General features: G+C 34.5%; 3 protein-coding genes across 3 annotated transcripts; 2 read left to right on the top strand and 1 right to left on the bottom strand.

Moving 5' to 3' along the window:
* Nucleotides 1-16: 16 nt before the first annotated feature.
* LOC133328467 (larval cuticle protein A2B-like) lies at nucleotides 17-640 on the top strand (the record flags this gene model as incomplete). Its single annotated transcript, XM_061537034.1, has 1 exon — nucleotides 17-640. A coding segment is annotated over one exon (621 nt), but the record flags the coding sequence as incomplete, so codon positions are not given.
* A 3,521-nt stretch (nucleotides 641-4,161) lies between these two features.
* On the top strand, nucleotides 4,162-4,812 carry LOC133328464 (larval cuticle protein A2B-like). Its single transcript, XM_061537030.1, has 2 exons — nucleotides 4,162-4,173; nucleotides 4,252-4,812. The coding sequence occupies exons 1-2, from the start codon at nucleotides 4,162-4,164 to the stop codon at nucleotides 4,798-4,800; spliced, it is 561 nt and encodes a 186-aa protein (XP_061393014.1). The 3' UTR covers nucleotides 4,801-4,812.
* A 3,755-nt stretch (nucleotides 4,813-8,567) lies between these two features.
* LOC133328462 (larval cuticle protein A2B-like) lies at nucleotides 8,568-9,204 on the bottom strand. Its single transcript, XM_061537029.1, has 2 exons — nucleotides 9,193-9,204; nucleotides 8,568-9,083 (listed from the first exon to the last, which is right to left on the bottom strand). Exons 1-2 carry the CDS (start codon nucleotides 9,202-9,204, stop codon nucleotides 8,568-8,570), a joined length of 528 nt encoding a protein of 175 aa, XP_061393013.1.
* Nucleotides 9,205-12,030: the final 2,826 nt, after the last annotated feature.

Here is a 12,030-nt window from a genome sequence, read left to right on the forward strand (position 1 = left end):
GTTTTGCCATTTTCAGTTCATTGCTGTCTGTGCTTTGTTCGCCGTTGCCAGTGCTGGCGTCATCCCAGCCACTGAGGTATATCATGCTGCTCCTGCTGCTGCCGTAGTTAAAACCGTTACTCCTGTTCATGTTGCTGCCCAGCCTATTGTGGCCAAGGCTGTAGAAGAATTCGATCCCCATCCTCAATACAAATATGCCTATGATGTCCATGATACCATTTCGGGTGACTCGAAGAGTCAAGTTGAGGAACGTGATGGCGATGTGGTCCGTGGTGAATATTCATTGATCGATGCTGATGGTTTCAAACGTACCGTCCAATATACCGCTGATGATGTAAATGGTTTCAATGCTGTTGTTAGTCGTGAACCTGTTGTGGCTAAGACTGTTGTTGCTGCCGCTCCAGCTACTGTTGTCAAGACTGTTGCTGCTGCACCAGCTGCTATTGTGAAAACTGTAACTCCTGTCGCTCACATTGCTGCTCCCGCTGCTGTTGTTAAAACCGTAGCTCCTGTCGCTCACATTGCAGCTCCTGCTGCTGTTGTTAAGACTGTAGCTCCAGTGGCTCATGTTTCCCATGTCGGCACACCAGTTGTTGCCCATGTTGCTGCCCCTGCCACTTACATTGCTCATCACTAAATTGACAATGTATGTTTAATGTAGTTTCTTAAATAAATTTAATGTTATTATTGAAATTATTTCATTGATAATTTTCACAGACCTTCCCGTCACTTTTGGTTTATTCAGGTTTTTAAGGGTTGTTTGGTACCTTTTTAACCGAAACGTATCTAATTTTATGTTTTGGATTTTTATTGAGTAGACAATCTTCCTACAAAAATAAATAAATAAAATAAATAACGGGTGGAAAATTTGCTAACAAAAAATTATTAAGATCGATGGGTTGCCCCATTTAGCGATACCGATATTTTGAGGCAAGTTTTTAAACTACATTGGATGTATTATTAAAAAAAAATAATAAAAAAACCTTTACTCACTTCATGCTGCAAAGGTTACTCTGCTTCGTGCTCACAAAATAGACAGACGGACATTTGTAAATCGCCTCCGAATTGTCTGAAAGGGATTTTGTAAAATGGTCGTAGCAAAGTGTGTATACCCCACATTTGCATGAGGATGAGGGTATAAACATTAACGTATCCTGAAAATTTTCTGGGAAGCAGGTTTTACTAACCAGGAATAATAAGATCAATATAAATCCAATTCACAATTTACCAAAAATATATTTGTCACCCTTCAATAACCTGGAATGCGGAATTGAAGCTACTTGGTTTAGAAAATGTGTCTAGAACCTCAAACTACCACAAAGAAGTTGGATTATTATATAGTAGTTTAAGATTCTGGACATATTTCGAAATTTTTCTGAAAAATATTGCTCAAACTCCTAGAACCTGGTATACCAAATTACATCCCTTTAGTAGGAGAATGCGGCTATAACATACAACATACAGAAAATTAAGCGAGACACTTATTTAGATGGGTGATATGCCCATAAACCGATTTGGAATATTTTCGATAAATATGTTTTTCACTTTCCAAGAACTCGGAATCTCTTTTAACAGCTACTTCGGTGTGAAAATGGGTCTAAATCCTTCCAAAATATAAACCAGTAAGGAATGTAGTAAAGTTGCACGGAAACGACTATATGATACCCTTCACCACTTTAGGTATATTCATCAGATGAAGGACCATTTTTGAAGGACCATTAACATGAAAATAAAAATGTCATTCTGCGACCTATACTAAATTTTGGTCAGATATAGAGTTGCTTCTTACAATGGAAGAAAATTATGTAAATAAATTTAAAGCAAAATATCGAAATCTAAACCGATTTCATCGAAACTTGTCATATGTTAGGTTACACTTATTTCAATATGTTTTGTGCATTCGGTCACATTTTGAGTTCTTCATTTACTTATAAATCCAAATTTCGTGCAAATCGAAGGATATACAAGGACGTTGGTACACCATTTACATAAAATCGGACGAACATATATATGAGAGCTATATCTAAATCTGAACCGATTTTCACGAAATTTAACACACATCTTTCTAGACTTAATTCAGTATGCTATGCCAAAATTCTGGCAAATCGCGTCCTGATTATAAGAAAAATTCAAAAAACACCGAAAATCCGGCTTCAAAATGTCAGCATCTGTTTTGGGTGGATGCAGTGATTATATAAAAAAATCATACATTAGAACCATGTTGTCCATGGGATATTCTTCAACTTGGTCATTGATCACATGTGCGTGCGTTGTGTAGTTTAGCCACAAAGAAAGAAAGAATACAAAGAAGGAAAGAATACAAAAAACAAAACTTGCTGGCTTCAACACATTTCACCCAATTGTTTACATTACCATCATCACAGCTTCCACGCAACTTATTATTTACGGCCAATATTCTAAGATTTTGACAAGAACACTTCATTTTATAGAAATGAATTTAAATTATATGCAATATGTTCATATTTCTTGAGTTATAAGCATGCAAACCTCAGTTTCAAGGAATTTAAAACATTTTTGTAATTTCCCATATACCCTCATTTGCCATAAGACTGTTATATATAAAAAAACTCAGAAATATTTGTATGTCCCCATATGAAATACATACATACATTTTGCCATAAAATAAAACACCATTCTATACAGACATCGTAGCCAAATACGCCATATAATTATTTATATATCTCAATCATAAAATACGAATTTTTGCTTCTACTCAAATCTCCACCTACATTCAATTATTATTTCTATTATTCCGGATATCTCGAACATTTCAAAAAATCTTTAAAATTGCTTCAAATTTGAGCAAGTTCTTTGCGTCACAAACACGATTACCAAGAACAACAACAACAAAAATCAATATCCGGTAGCTTAACTCCCAAATGTGTTGTTCTTTTCCACTCTGGCAAAACACTTTGAATGTCAAATTATTATTTGTTTTTTTTTTCTTGTGAATATGGTTCAAAGCTCATTACACCGTTGACGGATTTGTTGTTTGAGCCAAGTTTAATTTTGTGGTCAAAAGAAAAATTACTCCAATTATTTGTGAGTATGTATTTTATTTGGGTTTTTGTTTGTTTATTTAGAAGGACGGACATGGAGATAAACGCACATATCTGGACACATAAAGAGACACGTCTTGTTGCTTAGCGTCAAAACAGAAATGAATTGACACAATTTGTTTTCTTTTTCGGTAGACATCGAATGCCAATGTCAAACCTTTCGCCTGTAAAGTATAACATAGGCATAAGCATTTAGAGCGGTTTTTTACGAGATGTTGTGTGTGACAATTTGATGGATTTTAGAGGGTTATTACAATGGTGTTACAAATGAATAAAAATATTATCGTGGTGGTATGAGGGCATTTTTAAACAATCCAACACAGTGTACGGTAAATTAAAATCGTTTTTGCTTTCGTAACTTATCGTGGTGTACACCTTGTTGGGTAAATGGCATTTGTACAGAACATGCTCAAGAGATGTTCATGTTTTAACATATCCCTCTTTTCCATGGCATAGTCCCATATAAAAATTCCGATCGTTTTTAAGTATTTTGAATGACCATCTCATGGAGAAAGGTATAAAAGTTCGACCCGGCTGAAATTAGGGTCGTTGTTAATTGTGTTAGTTTTGTGTGGTTTTAATCCAGCTAGGGTTTAAGGGTGTTAACAAACGACCAATATATTTTCCATTAAATGTACTACTTTGATGTAGTTAGAACATCCCATTCACGTCCATTTAGATTGAGGTTTCCTTCATATTTACATTTTGACATTTATTACCATATATCCAACAATTTTACAAGCAACCTTTAATGATATCATATTTGATAACCCCATTCACGTTTACTACATGTTTAAGCCGCTGCCCAACAATTCATTCATAAAAAATTAATTAGCCCTGCGCGACGACGTTTACACTTTGTCACCAGAAATCTGCTGTGGTATGCGAGTACACAAAAAACCGAACGAATTTTTGGCGTAAACTGACACTGAGTAATTTTGTTTCATTTTTTCTTTAATTTGTTTCTTATCGTATAAAAGCTGTTGACGGAACACAATTCTTATCACAATTAATTGAACATTCAATTCAATTACATTTAGACCAATTCCAGAAAGGGTCAGTGCTAATTAATTTTAACGAAATGGCTTTCAAGGTAGGTTAACAAACAGAGACTAAGACTAAGATAAAAGGACCAAGGATTAATTGTTTTTTTTCTGATTTGATTTTCTAGTTTGTCGCTGTATTTGCTTTGCTCGCCGTTGCCAATGCTGGCATCCTTCCAGCTGCCCAAGTATATCATGCCGCTCCCGCTGCTGTGGTAAAGACCGTCACCCCAGTTTTGACCAAAGCCGCTGAAGAATACGATCCTCATCCCCAGTACAGATACGGTTATGATGTTCAAGATGCCATCTCCGGTGACTCCAAGAGCCAAGTTGAAGAACGTGATGGTGATGTTGTACGTGGTCAATACTCTTTGATCGATGCTGATGGTTACAAGCGTACTGTTCAATATACTGCTGATCCCGTCAATGGTTTCAATGCCGTTGTCAGCCGTGAACCTTTGGTAGCTAAGGCTGTTGTTGCTGCTCCCACCGTTGTCAAGACTGTTGCTCCAGTTGCCCACTACGCCGCTCCCGCTGCTGTTGTCAAAACTGTTGCTCCAGTTGCTCACTACGCCGCCCCTGCTTATCACACCTATGCTGCTCCCGCTGTTGTTAAATCAGTAGCTCCAGCCTATACCACATACTCTGTACCAGCTGCCCATGTCGTCCATCACTAAATGTCCATTTCGTTGAAAAAGAAGAATTGTGACCTGATTGCCTAATGTTGTTGAGTTAATAAATTATTTTAATATTAAAAGTTATTCGTGTTTGAAGCATACGGAAATAATCGAATGGGACTCTATCCGTTAACATATTCAGGAATATATAGGAATATTTAACATAGAGACATGATAAATTTAAAACTGCGTTGGACCACGGTTTCAAAATAGTAATTATACATTCCCCCAAATATTAGATATTTTTGTTATGTTTTAGCCATGCCCTTCGGTCAGCCTGTTGAAATCACTCAAGAGATCGCAAAATTATAAGAAAGAGATGTTTGAAAGTTTTGCAAAATGGGATAATTCGGGCAACTTTTAAGGGGAAGTCCCCATATAACGGTATTCCTCAAAACTCGGAATTTGGGGGGTTTTCAACAAATTACCTGTAATTTATTATTACGGGTTCCCACTAGGTAGAAAATATTCAAATACAAAAATTTATCAATATTGATTTTCATTAGGAAGACAATCCCCGTATCAACAATGATCAATGTGAGTTCATGTTTCGAGGTAGTCCCCACAGGGCGGTACCTCCCCAATATGTTTTATTTTGGATTGTCTATTATTTTCAATTGTGAATTACCAAAAATGTTATATATCAGTCCATGTTTTCGGGCAGCCCCAGATAATGGTATTTCCCATAATTTTGCATTTTGGGAGAACTTGGTCACATTTTTTCCACTGAATGGGCTCTAATTTGATGTTTTAGGTTATCATGGGACGTCAGATCTGCTTTACAAATATGAACATCACTTTTGGTACAGCTCCATATAATGCAAGCAACCCCTTTTTCTGTGGAACCTTAGCATTTAGGAATATTAGTTTCATAATATCGCCCAGGAACTAAAAATCGACCATAAAACTGTTTAAAATCATTTACACAAATATAGGGAACATACCAAAAAGTGGACCTATACCGTCATTTCTAAAAACGGATTATGTCAACCATAATACAAATTTCAGAAATTTTTAATGAGTAATTTTACCCTCATCTTTATGGCTGATGAGGTTGTATACACTTTAACACCGTGAAAATGTGTCTCATCGAAATATTGGTTCTAGTCCCCATGTTTCTTTTGACCAAATACGTTTCAGAAAATTTAGATCTCATTCAAATTTTGCCCATCTTATTATTTCTTCCAAACTTAGTTCAAATTCGAAGATGGGGAATATCGGTCCAATTCTTCTGGAACCTTCATATAGGAGCTAAGCCTAAATGGGGCTATATTTCATTATCGAAAGTTCTAATTTTTATCTCATCCGCATGATGAAATGATTACAACAGAGTCTTAGAACCAAACTCAAAACGCGGAATAAATCAGATAACTATTTTAATATAATCAAGTGAAAAAGCGGTATGTTCGGCCGGGCCGAACTTGGGATACCCTCCACCATAGATATATTGACAGGTACCAGAAATGAATATATTGGGAACATACCAAAAAGTGGACCTATACCGACATTTCTAAAAACGGATTATATAAACCATAATACAAATTTTAGAAATTTTTAAAGAATAATTATACCCTCAGCCTTATGGCTAATGAGGGTGTATACACTTTAACACGGTGAAAATGTGCCTCATCGAAATATTAGTTCTAGACCCCATGTTTCTTTGGATCAAATCCGTTTCAGGAAATTTAGATTTCATCCGAACTCTGCCCATCCTATTATTTCTTTCAAGCTTAGTTCAAATTCTGGAACTTCCAATCAGGGGCTAGGTCTAAATGCGGCTATAGTTCATTATCGAACCTTACGTTGTAATTTTTTATCTCTCTATCCTCCGCAGGTGAAATGATTACAAAAGAGTCTTAGAACCAAACTCAAAACGCGGAACAAATCAGATAACTATTTTAATATAAAAGGGGGGTTATATGGGGACTACCCCAAAAAGGGGGCGAATATTAATTAATTTTTGGTAGGGAGATTTGTTACCGTATACGACTACAAAATACCAAATTGCAGCAAATTCGGTTGAAAAACGCGCTCAAGAACCCCAAAATGACGAAAATTGGGGGTGGGGGGTACCCTAAAAATGGACCTATATTCATAATTTTTTGTGGAGAGATTTGGATCCTATTAAGAACCCAATGTACCGAATTTCACCGTATTCTGTTGAAAAACGCGCCGATTTGGTACCTATTAAGAACGCGATTTGGTACCTATTAAGAACTCAAAATACTAAATTACAGCCAACTCGGTGGAAAAATACGATCAAAACCTCCAAAATACTGAAAATTAGGAGGTACCGTTATATGGGGCTACCAGAAAAAGGAGGATGGGGAATATCGGTCCACTCATTCTGATTCCTCCCGCAAAAAATTGTGCTGAAAATGAATTTTATAATATCAGAACAGACCATAATCATACCCAGAACTTTATGTAAAATTGCATAGCGATCAGTGCGATATTTACACCTTCTAGAGTGCTAATATTAATACTGAACAATATCAAAATAGGTAGGCTTCTGTTTTACGAATAACTCTCACATACTAGTACATACAACAACAATCAATCTGTCAATTAATAACGGCATCTTTCCCGGTCTATGGCATTCAGCTGTAATTATATGCGCCATATATATATATATATATATATATATATATATATATATATATATATATATATATATATATATATATATATATATATATATATATATATATATATATATATATATATATATATATATATATATATATATATATATATATATATATATATATATATATATATATATATATATATATATATATATATATATATATATATATATATATATATATATATATATATATATATATATATATATATATATATATATATATATATATATATATATATATATATATATATATATATATATATATATATATATATATATATATATATATATATATATATATATATATATATATATATATATATATATATATATATATATATATATATATATATATATATATATATATATATATATATATATATATATATATATATATATATATATATATATATATATATATAATATATATATATATATATATATATATATATATATATATATATATATATATATATATATATATATATATATATATATATATATATATGTGTATATTTGATCCGCTTAATATTGAGCGATCATTATTAGAAAAAGTCATACTTGTTCCTTGTTCATACCCTTTTTCCGTGAAAAGAAAATGTTGTGCAAATGTCCCCACCGAAGTGACAATAATTTGGCATTCCAGATCCCCGGTGAATAATAAAACGTCTCGGATAATTTTCAATATAGGTAATTGGAATTGAAATTTGATATTTGATTTTCACGGAGTATAAACAAGGTACTAGCAGAGAATTTAAAGTGATATAGTTCCGACCTTCTTAAGAAATTTTGATTAGGCAGGAGGTTAGTTGGAGCTTATCAAAATCTCAGCCCCGCCAAACTTAATAACGTGTTTCCTTGTTGATCATACCCAAGGGCTTATATTTCCATTCGACTTAATGGGATATTAAAATGTTGACCTGATGCACTAATATTCTTAATATACCATTATAATGTGAAGGCTATAAAAACTTAAATGTTGTCTTTCCAATGCATACAAAAAACAAATATTTTTATCATAAAATAATTAGATATTGTTATTCATTTAGCTACCAAAGTATGTACAACAATAAATAAAATAACAGTATTTAACGAATATTAACAACAACATTGAAACTTAATGATGGTATTCGTAGGTGGGAGTTTCATAAGATGCATAATGAGTGGGAGCAGCATAGTGAGCAACGGGAGCCACAGTCTTAACAACAGTAGCTGGAGCAGCATAATGAGCCACGGGAGCAACATGTTTAACAACAGTAGCTGGAGCAGCATAGTGGGCAACGGGAGCTACAGTCTTCACCACAGCATGACCCAAAGGTTCACGTTGAACGACAGCATTGAAACCATTAGCATCATCGGCTGTATAACTGACAGTACGTTTGTAACCATCAGCATCAATCAAGGAGTATTCACCACGTACAGCATCACCATCACGTTCCTCGTTTTGATTCTTGGAGTCACCGGTCAATTTATCTTCAACACCATAGCTGAATTTGTACTGAGGATGAGGATCAAAATCTTCCGATTTGACAACAACTTTTTGAGCTACTGCCACGGGAGCAGCGGCAGTTTGATAGGTTACTGGAGCATAACCTGCACTGGCGACTGCGACAAAGGCAAGGGCAAAAATGAACTAGAAATACAAAAAAAAAATCAATATAAAATATTTAATTGTAATGTTGCCAATTGGTTGCTTTGTTCGAATGACTTGACAAACAATGGTCAGCCAACCATTCACTCACCTTAAAGGCCATGTTGTTGTGATAATTAAATCTCTGAATACTGTTGAAGTTCTTTAAAGGCGTAAACACCAAATGTGAATGATGCCGATATGAAGTTTTGATCAACTTTTATACAAAATTATATCAAAGGCATAGCAATGTTGAAAACAATAACTCCATGTAATTTATCAATTAATGCATTATGTTCAAGACAATTATGTTAAATATTTGACTCATAATACGCTGGAGTGAAAGGAGATTAAAATTTTGGGGAGTTATTTAAACGGATTGAAGTAATTTTTAATATACTCATAGGGTCAGGTGCATTTTTCCAAAGAATTAAATACCATGTATTATGTAGTCAAATATGGTTATAGCGAACTAGTAGGGACCAAGGAAATAGGTTCGTTCGCTATGTCCGAGATGAGACAAAACATAAGCTTATCAGAAAAAAATATTCCAGTTAGGACTAGTATTTCTGTAGTTCTTTTGACAGTATTTTTTAGCTTCTGTTTTTTTTTATACCCTCCACCATAGTATGGAGGGTATATTAGTTTTGTTTTTCCGTTTGTAACGCATCGAAATACTCATTTCCGACCCTATAAAGTATATATATTCTTGATCAGCGTAAAATTCTAAGACGATTTATGCATGTCCGTCTGTCCGTCTGTCTGTTGTAATCACTCTAGCGTCTAAACGAATTGAGATAGAGCCCCAAAATTTCGCATAGAGTCGTCTTTTGTCTGCAGACAGGTCAAGTTCGAAGATGGGCTATATCGGTCCACGTTTAGGCATAGCTCCCATATAAGGTTACCCCCCAATTTTCGGTATTTTGAGGTTCTTGAGCGTGTTTTTCAACCGAATTCGCTGAAATTTGGTACTTTGAGTTCTTATTGGGTAGCAAATATCCCCACTAAAAATTATAAATATAGGTCCATTTTTTCGGACAGCCCCCATGTAAGGGTAACCCCAAAATTTCGGTATTTTGAGGTTCTTGAGCGTGTTTTTCAACAGAATTCGCTGAAATTTGATACTTTGAGTTCTTATTGGGTACCAAATAAACCTACTAAAAATTATAAATATAGGTCAATTTTTTCTGGTACCCCCCATATAACGGTACCCCTCAATTTTCGGTATTTTGGGGTTCTTGACCGCGTTTTTCAACGGAATTCGCTGAAATTTGCTATATTGGGTTCCTATTGGATAATAAATTTCTCTACAAAAAATTATGGATATAGGTCCACTTTTTCTGGTAGTCCCCATATAACGGTACCTCCTAATTTTCAGTATTTTGGGGGTTTTGATCGTATTTTCCGCCGAATTAGCTGTAATTTAGTATTTTGAGTTCTTAATAGGTACCAAATCTCCCCACAAAATTATGAATATAGATCCATTTTTTCGGATAGCCCCCATATAAGGATACCCCCAATTTTCGGTATTTTGGGGTTCTTGAACGCGTTTATCGACCGAATTTGCTGCAATTTGGTATTTTGTAGTCGTATATGGTAACAAATCTCCCTACCAATTAATAATTCGCCCCCTTTTTGGGGTAGTCCCCATATAACCCCCTTTTTATACCCTCCACCATAGTATGGAGGGTATACTATTTTATATTAAAATAGTTATCTGATTTGTTACGCGTTTTAATTTTGGTTCTAAGACTCTGTTGTAATCATTTCACCTGCGGAGGATAGCGAGATAAAAAATTAGAACGTAAGGTTCGATAATGAACTATAGCCGCATTTAGACCTAGCCCCTGTGTGGAGGTACCAGAAGAAGTGGACCGATATTCCCCATCTTCGAATTTGAACTATGTTTGGAAGAAATAATAAGATGTGCGAGGTTTGAATGAAATCCAACTTTACTGAAACGGATTTGGTCCAAAGAAACATGGGGTCTAGAACCAATATTTCGATGAGGCACATTTTCATTGTGTTAATGTGTATACACCGTCATTAGCTGTAAGGCTGGAGGTATAATTATCCATTAAAATTTTCTGAAATTTGTATTGTTGTTTACATTATGGTTTACATAATCCGTTTTTAGAAATGTCGGTATAGGTCCACTTTTTGACATGTTCCCTATATTTTCATTTCTAGTACCTGCGCGTATATCTATGGTGGAGGGTATCCAAAGTTCGGCCCGGCCGAACTTAACGCTTTTTCACTTGTTTTTTTTTGCCAGGGTAATAATGAATTTTTGTGGGGATTATCCCCGTTAAGTATTAGGTAAATTTGTACCAAATTCGTTATATGCAAACTAAAATCAATAAAAAATTAAAAGTTAGGAAAAAATGTGTAGTTAGTTATAAACAAGTTAGATATATCTGTAGTTCGATATGGAAGTAAAGTTATGTGTGAAAAATATGTCTAGGAATATGAAATGTGTTCTCTATAAATAAAAGATCGCTACCAGCAACTGGACAACATAAAATCTACCCGATACATGATCGGAAAACCTTATATCTAAGAGCACTAATATCTTTCGAACGAATGGCACATTATGAAGAACTGTCGGATTCGACTGAAATATTTACCATGAATATATCACATTGATAGAATTTATTTGCGAGGAATAGTTCCGGATACTAAAATGTATTAATCTCGCTTAAAGATAATAATCTTTATATGTGATACAAAAATATTCCTCATACGGTTTGACTGCAGACATATATGACAATTTATAGCCACTTTGGTGGGGATATCCGGCAAAATCATAAAAATACCAGAAATGACAAACATTAGACAGAATTGCCAAATTACAGCCAGTTGAGTTGGAAAAAGTGAATGACGCCTTCAAAAACCCGTAGTTGGGCGGGGCATTTGTGCAGGAGCAATGTCAAAACATTGACTGATATTG

Source organism: Musca vetustissima, unplaced genomic scaffold, assembly GCF_032173495.1.
Source record: "Musca vetustissima isolate MV318-11 ecotype Yass unplaced genomic scaffold, APGP_CSIRO_Mvet_v1 utg42342, whole genome shotgun sequence".
Lineage (NCBI taxonomy): Eukaryota > Metazoa > Arthropoda > Insecta > Diptera > Muscidae > Musca > Musca vetustissima.